The sequence below is a fragment of the Lepus europaeus genome, chromosome 23, assembly GCF_033115175.1.
Source record: "Lepus europaeus isolate LE1 chromosome 23, mLepTim1.pri, whole genome shotgun sequence".
NCBI classification, from domain to species: domain Eukaryota; kingdom Metazoa; phylum Chordata; class Mammalia; order Lagomorpha; family Leporidae; genus Lepus; species Lepus europaeus.
The window spans coordinates 27,039,286-27,053,427 of record NC_084849.1 but is presented as its reverse complement, the minus strand read 5'-3'; the positions used below and the strand labels follow the sequence as shown (position 1 = coordinate 27,053,427).

At 51.5% G+C, this 14,142-nt stretch overlaps 1 protein-coding gene across 8 annotated transcripts in view; it reads right to left on the bottom strand.

Moving 5' to 3' along the window:
- Positions 1–14,142, bottom strand: part of MED15 (mediator complex subunit 15) — a 76,759-nt gene that overhangs the window by 41,109 nt on the left and 21,508 nt on the right. For 5 of the 8 annotated variants that reach the window (XM_062182588.1, XM_062182589.1, XM_062182590.1 and 2 more), the window contains exons 2-3: positions 12,671–12,916; positions 10,531–10,618 (exon numbers count right to left, since the gene is read on the bottom strand). In XM_062182588.1, the coding sequence (XP_062038572.1) occupies positions 10,531–10,618; positions 12,671–12,870 (288 nt within the window). In that variant the 5' untranslated portion in view covers positions 12,871–12,916. The remainder of the gene's footprint in view (positions 1–10,530; positions 10,619–12,670; positions 12,917–14,142) is intronic. The other 3 variants (XM_062182591.1, XM_062182594.1, XM_062182595.1) reach the window with 1 other exon arrangement.

The window sequence follows — 14,142 nt, the reverse complement described above, 5'->3', positions numbered from 1 at the left end:
TCCGATCGAGCTCTCTGCTGTGGCCTGGGAAAGCAGTACAAGATGGCCCAAGTCCTTGGGCCCCTGCACCTGTGTGGGAGACCTGAAGACGCTCCTGGCTCCTGGCTTCAGATCAGCGCAGCAACGGGGTAGTGCACCAACTGGGTAGTGTACCAGCAGATGGAAGACCTCCGTCACTCTCTGCCTCTCCTTCTCTCTCTGTATAACTCTGACTTTCAAGTAAACAAATAAATGAATCCAAAAAAAAAAAAGAAGAAGAAGAAGAAGAAGAAGAAGAAAGGATGACCACAAGGGCAGAGCTGTGCACAGGGGCCAGAGCCAGGGACACAGAGATAGAGCCCCCACACTCTTGGTGATTTGCCTGGGCAGCAGCAACAGGAAATTAAGGTGCTGTCTCTACAGAGCTGCCTTCTCCAGTGTACAAAGATGCAGTCACAAGGCCCAAGTGCCTGGGCCCCTGCACCCCATGGGAGACCAGGAGGAGGCACCTGGCTCCTGGCTTCGGATCGGCACAGCTCTGACCACTGCGGCCATTTGGGGAGTGAACCAGCGGAAGGAAGACCTTTCTCTCTGTCTCTCTCTCTCACTGTCTAACTCTGTCAAATTAAAAAAAAAATAAGATGCAAACACATAACATGCAGGGTTTTCAACTGTTTTATTTCCTTTTTTTTAAGAAATATACTTATTTATTTATTGGAAAGTAGAGTTACACAGAGAGAGGAAAGGCAGAGAGAGAGAGAGAGAGAGACAGACAGACAGACAGACAGGTCTTCCATCCGCTGGTTCACTCCCCAATTGGCCGCAACGGCCGGAGCTGTACCGATCAGGAGCCAGGAGCCAGGAGCTTCTTCCTGGTCTCCCACGTGGGTACAGGGGCCCAAGGACTTGGGCCATCTTCTATTGCTTTCCCAGGCCACAGCAGAGAATTGGATGGGAAGCGGAGTAGCCGGGTCTTGAACCGGTGCCCATATGGGATGCTAGTGCTTCAGGCCAGGGCATTAACCTGCTGCGCCACAGCACTGGCTCCTGTTTTATTTCATTTATATAATGTGATTAAGGATCATCCATGCTGTGACAGTTATTAGTTTGCTATTCTTTATGTCTGAATAAAACCTCATTCTGTGGCTATGCCACATTCTGTTTGTTCCTTCATGAACTGATAGACATCTGGGATGTTGCTATTTTTTTGGCTATCCTGAATGATGCTACAAACATCAGTATGGATACGTGTCTGCATTTATTTAGGAGCAAACCTGCTGGGTCACATAGTAATTCTACACTTACATTTTTGAGGAATCACCATTCAGTTATCCAGGATGGTTATAACATTTTATATTCCCTCCAGCAATGTATAAGGGCTCTACTTTCTCTTGACCTTGATCAACACTGAATTACTATCATTTTTTATTTTATTTATTTGAAAGGCAGAGTGACACAGACGGAAATACAGAGAAAGAAAGAAACCTTCCATTTGCTGATTCACTACTCAAATGCCCGTAACAGCCAGGGCTGGGCCAGGCCGAAGCCAGGAGCCAGGAACTCCATCAACGGCTCCCACATGGGTGGCAGGGGCCCAAGTACTTGGGCCATCTTCTGCTGTTTTCCCAGGTGCATTAGTAAGAAACTGGATAGGAAGAGGAACAGCCAGGACCCGAACCAGTGCTCTGAGGTGGAATGCCGGTAGGGTTGCAACTTAACTTGCTGTATCACCATGCCAGCTCCCATAAGTTTTTAATTTTGATAAAGTCAAATTTACCTATATTTTCTTTTGTTGATAATGCTTTTGGCATCAGTTCCAAGAAACAGCTGCCTAGTGGCTGGGTGTTTCTGGCACAGCAGGTGAAGCTGCCACATAGGGCATTCACATCTGAGCACCTAAGATCAAGTCTCCCAGGCTTTCCAATCAGTTTCCTGCTCACCTGCATCTTGGAAGTCAACAGATTACGGCTCAAATACCTGAGTCCCTGCCACCCACCAGGGAGCCTCGGATGGAATCCTTGTCTTCTGGCTTCAGCTTAGTCCAGGTCTGGCTGTTAGGGGAACGTGGGGACTGACCAGTAGATGGAATATCAATATTCTTCTCTCATATTCTTGCTTGCTCTTTCAAATAAATGAAATAAACAAGCTTTAAAGAACACATATGGTCTAGCATTGTGGCACAGCCAGTTAGGCCGCCACTGCATACAATACTGGCCTCCCATACCTAAGCCAGTTTAAGTCTCAGCTGCACCACTTCTGATCCAGCTCCCTATTAATGCGCCTGAGAAAGCAGTGGAAAATGGTCCAAGTTTTGGGCTCCTACCACCTACGTGGGAGACCTGGAGTTACAGGCTCCTGGCTTTGGCCTGGCCCAGCTCTGGCCGTTGTGGCCATTTGGGGAATAAACCAGCAAATGGGAGATCTCTCTCTGTGTCTTTCCCTCTGTCAATCTGCCTTTCAAATAAATCTCTAGAAAATAATAACACAGGAGGTGGTACTGTGGAGAGTGGGTTAAACCATCACCTGCAGAGCCAGCATTCCATATGAGCGTCGGTCAAGTCCTGGCTATTTTACTTCTTCTTCTTCTTCTTTTTTTTTTTTTTTGACAGACTGAGTTAGAGAGAGAGAGAGAGAGAGACAGCGAGATAGGTCTTCCTTCCATTGGTTCACCCCCCAAATGGCTGCCATGGCCGGCGTGCTGTGCCGATCCGAAGGCAGGAGCCAGGTGCTTCCTCCTGGTCTCCCATGCGGGTCCAGGGCCCAATCACTTGGGCCATCATCCTCCACTGCCTTCCTGGGCCACAGCAGAGCTGGACTAGAAGAGGAGCAACCGGGACAGAACCGGTACCCCAACTGGGACTAGAACCTGGTGTGCTGGCGCCACAGGCGGAGGATTAGCCTAGTGAGCCGCAGCCCCCGACCTGGCTGCTTTACTTCTGATCGAGCTCCCTGCTAAGCACCTGGGAAGGCAGAGTAAGATGGCCCAGGTCCTTGGGCCTCTGTACCATGTGCGAGATTAAGAAGCTCCTGGCTTTGGCCTGGCATAGCCCTGGCTATTGTGGCCATTTGGGGAGTGAACCAGCAGATGGAAGAACTCTGTCTCTCCTCTCGCTCTGTAACTCTACCTTTTAGACAAATAAACAAATCTTTAAAAAACAAAAACACAAGGGCCTGTGCTGTGGCATGGTGAGTAAAGCCACTACCTGCAGTGCTGGCATCCCATATGGGCGCTGGTTGGAATCCCGACTGCTCCATTTCTGATCCAGCTCTCTGCTATGGCCTGGGAAAGCAGTGGAAGATGGCCCAAGTCCTTGGGCCCCTGCACTCATGTGGGAAACCCGGAAGAAGCTCCTGGCTCCTGGCTTCGGATCGGCCAGCTCAGGGATGGAAGACCTCTCCCTCTCTCTCTCTCTGCCTCTGCCTCTCTACAACTCTGCCTTTCAAATAAATAAATAAATCTTTAAAAAAAAAAAAAAAACATAATCTACTGAAAAATCAAACAATTAGAACTTAAAATGAACGTTGGAAATGTGCTTGCTTACCAAGGGCAGGGCTGGAGTCCCTAACCCTAAGCGGAGACAAAGAGTGCTGACCGCTGGCAGTAAGGACCCCAGACCCTTCTTCTGAAGCAGCTGCACCCAGTCCAACCTGACATGTCAACAGCTGTCTAACGCTAGTCTTCTCTTGGGCCCACACCTTGTAATGGAACACTGTGTTTTTCTCGGCTCTAAGGTTTCACGCTTCCAGTGCCTGAACTCATGGGCAGGTGAACCGTCCTTACTTACACAGGAACGGTAGAGGACACATTCCGAGTCAGCGACAAACCTGACCACCACTGAACGAAGCCCCTTGGGAGGCGAAAGGCAGGAAAGTATCTCCTTTAACGAGAGGCAAGCCGGCGTCTCCTCCCTGGTCCCCAGGGGAGCACGCCAGGGCCCATCTCCCCTTCCCCTTTTATCCCAGCTGCTCAGCTGCTCCACTCAGGCCCTCCTCCCGGACAAGGGCCAAGGTGGCTTCCCAGGCTGATGCTCTTGCCTCCCTGGTCTCCTGACCCTCACCTTGGAAGCCCCCTAGTCCAGGGTCTTTCAGATCTACACCAGTCATCTAAGCTGCAGACAGAAACATTTACTAATGTTGTATAATACTGTGAAGTGCAAAACGGGTGGTGTGTGTTTAACATAAGTTAATCTTTCAAAGTCCAAGGGAGCAAACATCTAGAAACACAACCAGTTCTAGTAAGCCTCTGTCCGTACTGCCTACACAGGGGTTGACACAGAGGTACCAGGCTCCCTGGCTGCCTTCCTAGCCAGTGGACGCCAAGTCTTCCTGAGTCTTCAGAAGGCCAGCTGGGGTCCTTGGAGTCACTGCGGTCACTATCACCGGCCAGCCTCAGGCATGGCTATTTTTGTAGTCCCACAGACAGGAGTAAGGTCTTCGGGAAATGAAGTGGGGGTTCAGGTGTCCTTTTCGCTTTGATAGATGGGAGTAGGTAAGAGGTGGCTGAGAGTGGAGGCTGACTCCACCCCAGCAGGGTTTACACTCTAGCTCTAGTCAGCCGCAGACATCCCGGGCAAGAGAATCGGCACTGTGCGCCTCAGTGTCCTTGTGTCACACCACAGGGCTGAGTGGGGATCACATGGGTTCACATACAAGGCATGGAGCACAGGTCCTTGCAAGGGGACGTCATTTCATAGTGTGCAAATGGGTCTGGCACGGGACCTGGAGCCGACCAATCAGGATTGGAAGGGCTTTAACCTGCAGTGCTAACAACATCGCTGGAGGCATGAGCACCTCCAGGCAATTTGGTGAATCCCTTCTGGCACGAGGATTCAAGGCCCTTCTCGCCTTGGGGTATTCACTGGACAACCTGAAAGCCCACAGGCGCCCTGGCTCCCTTTAGGGCAACACCTCTGCACTCACAAGCTTGCCAGGATTAGGAGGGAAGCCTGCCTCTCTCCTCCATGACCCACAACCTCCCCGCCCTCTGGGAGTCCAGGAACACGTGACCACACCTCCTCATCCTCCACGTTCTGGGGTCTCAGCCTTTAACCCCTCACAAGGGGCAGGCATTTAGCGTAGAAGATGCTTATGTCCCAAATGTGTCCTACGTCAGAGTGCCTGGGTTGGAAATCTGGCTCTGGCTCTTTTTTTTTGTTTTTAAAAATTTATTTATTTGAAAGACAGAATTATAGAGAGCTGGAGAGAGGGAGAAAGAGGGAGAAAGAGAGAGAGAGAGAGAGAGAGAGAGAGAGAGAGAGAGAGAGAGAGAGAGGTCTCCTATCTGCTGGTTCACTCCCCAAATGGCCACAATGGCCGGAGCTGGGCCAATCTGAAGCCAGGAGCCAGGAGCTTCCTCTGGGTCTCCCACACATGTGCAGGGGCCCAAGGACTTGGGCCATCTTCTACTGCTTTCCCAGGCCATAGCAGAGAGCTGGTCGGAAGCGGAGCAGCCAGGACTCGAACCGGTGCCCATATGTGCTTTAACCCGCTGCACCACAGGGACAGCCTCTCTGGCTCTCCTCACTCCCACCCAAGATTTATTTATTTTAAAGGCAGAATGACAGAAAGGGAGAAGGAGAGACAGATATTCCATTTGTTGGCTCATTCCAAAAACAGCCACTATGGCAGCAGCTGGGCCAGGCTGAATGAAGCCAGGAATTGAAAACTCCAACTAGGTCTCCCATCTAGGTGGCAGGAACACAAGCACTTGGGCCATCTTCCACTGCTTTCCCAGGTGCAGCAGCCGGGACTCTAACAGGCACTCTGATACAGGATGCCGGAGTCACAGGCAGCAGTTTAACCTGCTGCAGCACAACATGAGCCCCTGGCTCTGGCTCTTGACTCTGGTCTCCTACTAATACAGATCCTGGGAGGCAGCAGGTTATAGCTCAAGCTAATGGGTCCCTGCCACATGAGAGATATGGACAGAGCTCCTAGATTCATCCTGGCCTAGTAGCAGCCACTGCGGGGATCTGCGGAGTGAGCTGCAGCAGATGGAAGTACTCTCTCACATTAAGGAATCTCGATCCAAATGTACAAAGAACTATTACGATCCAATAATAAAAAGACCAACAACCCAATTAGAAAAGGATCTGAATAGATTTCTCCAAAGAAAATAGACAATGATCAATAAGCACATAGAAAGATGCTTAACGTCTTTTGATCAAGCAAATAACAAACTGTAACCACAATAAGATATACTTCATACATATGATGACTATAATAAAAAAGAACCATATTAAGTGTTGGGGGAGGTGAGTGGGTGTTGTGGCACAGCCATAAGCCACTGTTGTCATGTGGTCCCATCTCAGGGTGCTGGTTTGAGTCCTGGATGCTCGGCTTCCACTCCAGCCGCTCTGCTAATGTGACTAAGTGTACATGGGTTCCTGCTACCACAAGGGAGTCCCAGGTGGACTTCCTGGCTCCTGCTTGGGCCTGGCCCTGGCTACTGCGGTCAACTAAGACATAAATCAGGAAATGGAAAATATCCCCTGCCCCAATGTTCTGCCTTTCAAATAAAAATAAAAAAAATAAAATTTTTTAAAGTGTATATGTAAATTTCTTAGGGAAAAAAACAATAACGGGAGGATGATGGGGTGAAACTGGAACCTCATAAGCTGCTGACAGGAATTTCAAATGGCACGGCTGCTTTGGGAAACAGTTTGGTAATTCCTCAAAAGGAAAAATATAGACTTACCCATCAACCCCCTAGGTACACATTCAAGAGAAATGAAAACATACGGGGGTCAATGCTGTGGTGTAGCAGGTAAGGCCGCCGCATGCAGTGCCGGCATCCCATGTGGGTGCTGGTTCGAATCCCGGCTGCTCCATTTCCGATCCAGCTCTCTGCAATGGCCTGGGAGAGCAGTAGAGATGGCTCAAGTCCTTGGGCCCCTACACCCACATGGGAGACCCAGAGAAAGCTTCTGGTTTCAGATCGGTGCAGCTCTGATGGTTGCGGTCACCTGGGGAGTGAACCAGCGGATGGAAGACCTCTCTCTCCCTTTCTCTCTCTCTGCCTCTCCTTCTCTCTGTAACTCTGACTTTCAAGTAAATAAATCTTAAAAAATATATATATATATATATATATATATATGACCACACAAAAACTAGTACGTAGGGGATTGTGCATCGTGACCCAGTAGTTGAAGCTGTTGCTTGGGATACCTGCATCCTATGTCAGCTTCTGATCCAGCTCCTTTTTTTTTTTTTTTTTTTTGACAGGCAGAGTGGACAGTGAGAGAAAGAGAGAGAGAGACAGAGAGAAAGGTCTTCCTTTGCCGTTGGCTCACCCCCCAATGGCCGCTGCGGCCAGCGTACCGCACTGATCCGAAGGCAGGAGCCAGGTGCTTCTCCTGGTCTCCCATGTGAGTGCAGGGCCAAGCACTTGGGCCATCCTCCACTGCACTCCCGGGCCACAGCAGAGAGCTGGACAGGAACAGGAGCAGAATCCGGCGCCCCGACCAGGACTAGAACCCGGTGTGCTGGTGCTGCAGGCGGAGGATTAGCCTATTGAGCCACGGCACCAGCCCGAGCTCCCTTCTAACATTCCTGGGAAGCAATGGAGTGGCCCAACTGCCTGAGTTCCTGCCACCCACGCAGCATTATTCCTTAATAGTCAAAAAGTGGGAACAACCCAAATGTCCATCAACTACTGAGTGAGTACATAAAATGTGATCTACCCACCCACAGATGGATTATCAGCTGGCAATAAAAAAGAATGAAGCCGGCGCCGCGGCTCACCAGGCTAATCCTCCGCCTTGCGGCGCCGGCACACCGGGTTCTAGTCCCGGTCAGGGCAGCGATCCTGTCCCGGTTGCCCCTCTTCCAGGCCAGCTCTCTGCTGTGGCCAGGGAGTGCAGTGGAGGATGGCCCAAGTGCTTGGGCCCTGCACCCCATGGGAGACCAGGAGAAGCACCTGGCTCCTGCCATTGGATCAGCGTGGTGCGCCGGCCGCAGCGCACCTACCACGGCAGCCATTCGAGGGTGAACCAACGGCAAAAGGAAGACCTTTCTCTCTGCCTCTCTCTCTCACTAGCCACTCTGCCTGTCAAAAATAAAAATAAATAAATAAATAAAAATAAAAAAGAAAAATAAAAAAGAATGAGGCATACGCTACAATATGGCTCATGGATAAACCTGAAAAATATGCTACATGAAAGAAGCCAGTTTCAAGAAAACAAGTACCACATGTCTGTATTTATAGGGAAAGCTCAAAATAGACAAATCCATAGCAACACAAAGTATATTCTTGGCTGTGAAGGGTTAAAGGAAAATGGGGCATGAGGGCATGACTTCTAACAGGCACAGAGTCTCTCACAGAAAATGTTCTAAAATTAATGTGTTAATGATCGCACAACATTCTAAAGACCAATGCAAGGGGGCCAGTGCTGTGACACAGTAGGTTAAGCCTCCATCTGCAGTGCCAGCATGCCACATGGGTACCAGTTCGTGTCCCAGCTGCTCCTCTTCTGATCTAGCTCTCTGCTAATGGCCTAGGAAAGCAGTAGAAAATGGCCTAAATGCTTGAGACCCTGTACCCACATGGGAGACCCGGAGGAAGCTCCTGGCTATGGATCAGCCTAGCTCCAGCCATTGCAGTCATTTGGGGGAGTGAACCAGCAGATGGAAGACCTCTCTCTGTCTGTAACTCTGCCTCTCAAATAAATAAATCTTAAAAAAAAGACCACTGGAGAGGATGAGACATTGCCTGGGAGGCCTACATCCCATAGTAGAGTGCCTGGGCTTCAGTCTCGGCTCCACTTCCTATCACAGCTTCTTGGAAATGCACATCCTAGAAGGCAGCAAGTGATGGCTCAAGTAGCTGGGCCCCTGTCACTGATGTGAGAGACCCAGACTGAATTCCCAGCTCCTGGTCCTGGCTCCGGCTCAGCCCAGCCTTAGCTGTTGCAGACATTTGAGGAATGAACCAACACATGGAAGATCTTACCCTGTGTATCATTCTCTTTGCTTTTCAAAGAAATAAAAATAAAACAGTTTTTAAAAGGCCACACTTCAAACAAGTGAATTATATAGTATATAACTTACACCTCTATAATAGTCTTAAAGGAAAAGAAAATATTGATTACATTCTAAAGAGCATCAAACAAAGTCAATGGGGAGGTTGGCCTTATGGCACAGCACATTAGGCCATCACTTGTCACTTCAGTGTCCCATATCCAAGTGCCAGTTCGAGCCCCAGCTGGTTTACGTCCAATCCAGCTCCCTGCTAACACATGTGGGAAGGCAGCGGAGGATGGCCCAAGCATTTGGGCCCCTGCCAAACACGTAGAAGACTGAATGGAGTTTTAAGCTTCAGCCTGGACCAGCCCTGGCCATTGTGGCCATTTGGGGAGTGAGTCAGCAGATGAAAGGTATTTCTCTCTCTCCCTCCCTCTCCCTGTCATTCTGTCAAATAAATAAATATTTTTTAAAAAAATCAATGGAAAATGAAATTCAAAGATGCTTCTTTTGGTGCCAAAAATTGGAAATCCATTCATTGCTTTTAAAAAAAAAATCCTCTATTTATATGAAAGGCAAAGCAAGAGCAAGAGCGAGAGAGATAGAAAGAGACAGAGATTTTCCATCTGCTGCTTTACTCCCCATATGCCTGCAACGGCCTAGGCTGGACCAGGCCAAAGCCAGGAGCCCAGAACTCCATTAGGCTCTCCCACATGGTGACATGGGGCCAAAGTGGTAGCTTAACCCGCTGTGCCACAATGCCTGCCTCACACACTGCTTGTTCGTGATGCATCTTCTATTAACTCTTGAAGACCCGTGGTGTGCCCACAGCACAGAGCCCATGCCCACCTCACCACAGTACACGTGCTCCTGCTTGCATACATGTGCTCCAAATACACATGCTTCCTCACTTCTACAAAATTTCCTTCCATTTCTACCATTCTAGCTCACTTCCACTGAAACATCTCCACCCCAGGGAGAGTGCAGAGGAAGGTGGGCGAGCCCCTGCCCCGCTCAGTGGGAATCTTTCTCCCCACTCCACCGTGATGTTCCGGGTCTCAACCTTAAGAAGCATCACCTTCCTCACCTAACAAAATGGACAGGAACCCTTCTGGGCCCGCACATCAGGGCCCTGGTAGGGCTTGCAGGAGGACTCCCCAGAGAGGGCTGAAGCTAAGCACAGACCTAGTTCTTATGCACAGTGCTCCTCTTTCCACAGAGCAGCTGAGGCCTGAGCGAGCTCCCTGACCACAGGTGAAAGGGGCCGAAAGCTGGGCCTGCATCCTAGGTGCCCACTGGTCCCTTCCCTGCACCACCAGCACACGGGATGCACAGGCTGCTAATGTCACCCGCTACACTAAGAAGTCACTGGGCATTTCTGACGAGACTGAGCAGACCTGCAGACCTGGTTACCTAACCTGTGGTGCCCCCCCCCCGCCCCGCCCCGCCCCGGCAATGACCCAGAGTGCTGCAGGCAAAGCCAGCTGTGCTGGTTTTCAATCAGCAGGCAGCCACCCCACCGCTCTCTCTGCACCCACAGAGGCACCCCAGGATGTGCCTCTGCCAGGGACTGCACCCAGCAGGCCTTACCCGAGTCTTGGCCTTCAGGAACACGTGGCTCTCCATATCCTTGCTAGATTTGCTGTGGGCCACACCGGCTTTCCTCATGGCATCCTCACTGCAACACAAAAAGAGAAGAGATGTATACACCCATGAGCCGGTCCACCGTGTGGGGCCCCAGCCAGCAGCTGCCTCTGGTGGACAAGGCACTGTCCCAGCATGGCAGTCAGGCTGAGGTCCGGGAGGGGCAGGAAAGGAGGTACCCTCAGCAGAGCAGACGGGCAGCTGAGTAAGGGAATAAGAGCCAGGCCTGAGATGCTAGCTGCCATGAAGTCTACTGGGACTGTTTAACACCAGCACAAAATCAGGTGTGCTGGACTGCTGTGACCAGTCCTGTCCACTGGGTGGCCTGTGTCTCCATTCAGTTCTACCACTGAGAGCACAGGGAGACTCTGGTTCCAGATTCCTCCTTTGTAAAATGAAGGGGTCTATGGATCCCTGCAAGGCAAGGGTCCCCATGTGCAGGTTCTCTTAAGGGGCCAGAGACTGGCCCCAATTCCAACAGCTTCTAGCTGAAGACAGGAGAAGGCAGGTCACACAAATGTGAAAAATATTATAAAGATGCATTTACCCATGTACCTAACAATGAAGGTTTTCATCACACTGAAGTCCCACAGGGACAGAGAGGTGTGCACATCAGTGAAGCTGAGCTCCCCTTGAAGGGCAGCACCATGCTGCCCACCACGCATTGCCCACCACGCTCACAAGACAAGAACAGGTGCACATCTGTCAAAAGCAAAGGAGGGGCTGGCACAGTGGGTCAGGCACTGCAACACTGGCATCCCGTGTTGGAACACTTAGCCCAAGTCCTGGCTGCTCTGCTTCTGTACCAGTTTCCTGCTAATATGCCTGGGAGGGACTGGTACTGTGGTGTAGCAGGTAAAGCTGTAGTCTGCAGTGCCAGCATCCCATATGGATGCTGGTTCTAGTCCCAGCTGCTCCACTTCCGATCCAGCTCTCTGCTATGGTCTGGGAAAGCAGTAGAAGATGGCCCAAGCGCTTGGGCCCCAGCACCTGTATAGGTGAACCGGAAGAAGCTCCTGGCTCCTGGCTTCAGATCAGTGCAGCTCTGGCCATTAGGGCCATCTGGGGAGTGAACCAGTGGGTAGAAAACAGCTCTCTCTCTCTCTCTCCCTCTGGCTCTCCCTCTCTCTTTAACCCTGCCTTTCAGCAATAAGTTCCCACCAGCCAGGCAGCCAAGGGATAGAGCAAACACATGACAGGGAGGTCAGCAGGGCCACAGGGATGCAGGAGGGTAACACAGAGCCAGCCAGTGCACAGGACAAGATTAGACTCGTGGGGAATCGAGGCACAGGCAGGCGCTGGCTGGGAGCCTAGTAAGGACCCGGTGTGTATGTGCTGAGGCTAATGTCACCCGCTACACTAATAAGTCACTGGGCATTTCTGAGACTGAGCAGACCTGGCTACCTAACCTGTAGTGCCCCCACACCAATGCCCGTTACTCTTCCCACCTTCTGGCAGCTGTGTTAAAGGAGGCAAACCAGCCACACAGAGACTCAGCAGGGGACGAAGGCCAGAGACCAGCGCTTGCTGGCCGAGCCCCACAGCCTGGGGGCTGCCTGGCTGCGGAGCAGGAAGGCTGTGGTTGCAGGTGCAGCCAGGGGCCAAGATGTAAACCCAGGGAAGAGAAGAGGCAGGAGCCTGACGGAGGACCCAGTGGCATAGATGGGTTTGGAACTCAACAGCAGCAATCACTGAGGGCTAAAGTCAGCTCCTAAGAACAGAGCTGGTGAGCTGCTGCAGGTCTGTCCAGACAGGGTCAGCAGACTGGCAGGCCCCACACAGACACAGTGCATCTGGCTGGCACACGCACGCAGATTCCACCCAGAAACACGGCGGACAGCTGGAGCTGAGAGGTACCAGGAGGCCCAAGCTAGGCGAGCTGACAGCAAAGTGGCACCAGACGCCAGTGCATTTGCTGGTGGACAAGTCCTGTGCCATCCCGCCAGGGTCACATCACAGATGACGTGGACAGGGTGGGCACCCACTGTTAGTGACTCAGAGTCTGAGGAGCATCAGCCGGGCTGGAGACCAGAAACAGATGTACTCTGAGGTGTGCAAACACGCGCCTCTGCAGCAGGAGACTGACCTGGGAGGAACAGCCAGTCCCAGGTGAGCAGCAAATGCTGTAAGGTTTGGAGCCAAGGAGGAAGGTGCTCCTCCAGCCAGGTGCCAGGGCTCTGCAGGGCAGCACTGGACCACTGCCACAGCCTGAGTGGAGAGCCCGCTTAGCCGCTGAAGCATGAGCAGCGCCACCCTGAGGGTCGTTCCCAGTTCTGTGAGCCACATCTTACAAGATGTTTCGGCTCCTGATTGTAATTCTGAAGATCAGGCTCTGTAAGAGAAACGGAGGTGCAGCTGGGCGGATCTGCCCTCTGCCTGGCTCCCACACCGTTCCCAGCAGAGGCTGGCCCGTCTTCCCTGGCGTCTAGTCAGGGCCCTGTTTTTCGGGAACCAACTGCTCAGTCTTACATTCCACTCATGCTTAGGTTGGGTCCCCCCTTTCCTCACGCTGGGACCTCAAGTGCCGGCTATATGAAGCTTTGCCCAGGCCCTGGCTCCACCTTGGAAACCTTGAAACAACCCAGCTCACTCTCCAAAGTCCCTTCCGTTCTCCCTCAGCTGGGTTTGCCGTCCCACAATGCCTCCGCAGCAGCTGGACGGGAATGGCCATTCCTGTCTCTGTCTCCTGAAAACAACCCTGGCAGCGACTGTTACTAAAGGAAGGTAAACTATCACACGAGGAGACAGCCTCAAACACAGAGCGGAGGGTGTGGCTTCACGGACACAACTGACGGAGCAACACTTCATGGTTAAGGAGCCCAACACAACAAAGCCTTTCTTTCCCCTCCTCTTTCCTTATTTGAGAGGCAGAGTTACCCCAAATGACTGCAGTGCCCAGAGCTGGGCCGATTAGTAGTAGCTTTTTCCTAGTCTCTCATGTGTGTACAGGGGCCCAAGCATTTGGACCATCTTCTACTGCTGTCCCAAGCCATCAGCTGGGACCTGGAGCAGCCGGGACTCAAACCAGTTTCCATACAGGATGCTGGCACTGCAGGCAGAGGCTTAACTTACTACGCCACAGTGCCAGCCTTGTCTGGGTTTCTAAGCCATTACTTAACACTGGAGAGTAAATCCAATGCTTGGGTATAAGTAAAATGGCTTGTCTTCCTGTTTTTATATTAGACATTACTTACTGACTGCTTGGAGATGACGTGAGTTTATAAAGGGTGGTGTTTGCCTGGCCTGCTGATTCAGAGGCCTGCATCGCATACTGCAGTATCTGGGTTCAGTTCCCAGCTACAGCTCCTGACTCCAGGTTCCTGCTGATTCAGACCCTGGGAGGCAGCCATGATGGCTTACGTCACTAGGGTCCTGTCGCCCACCCCTGAGACCTGGATTGAGTACCAGCTGCAAGCTTTGGCCCTGTGCAGCCGTGTAGCCAGAACTTAAAGCAGTGCCCACATGAGATGCCAGCATCACAACCAGCAGCTTAACCTGCTGCGCCACAACACCAGGACCCCCTCACTTCCTGTTCAAATCCTTGCCCCTCATTCCTGC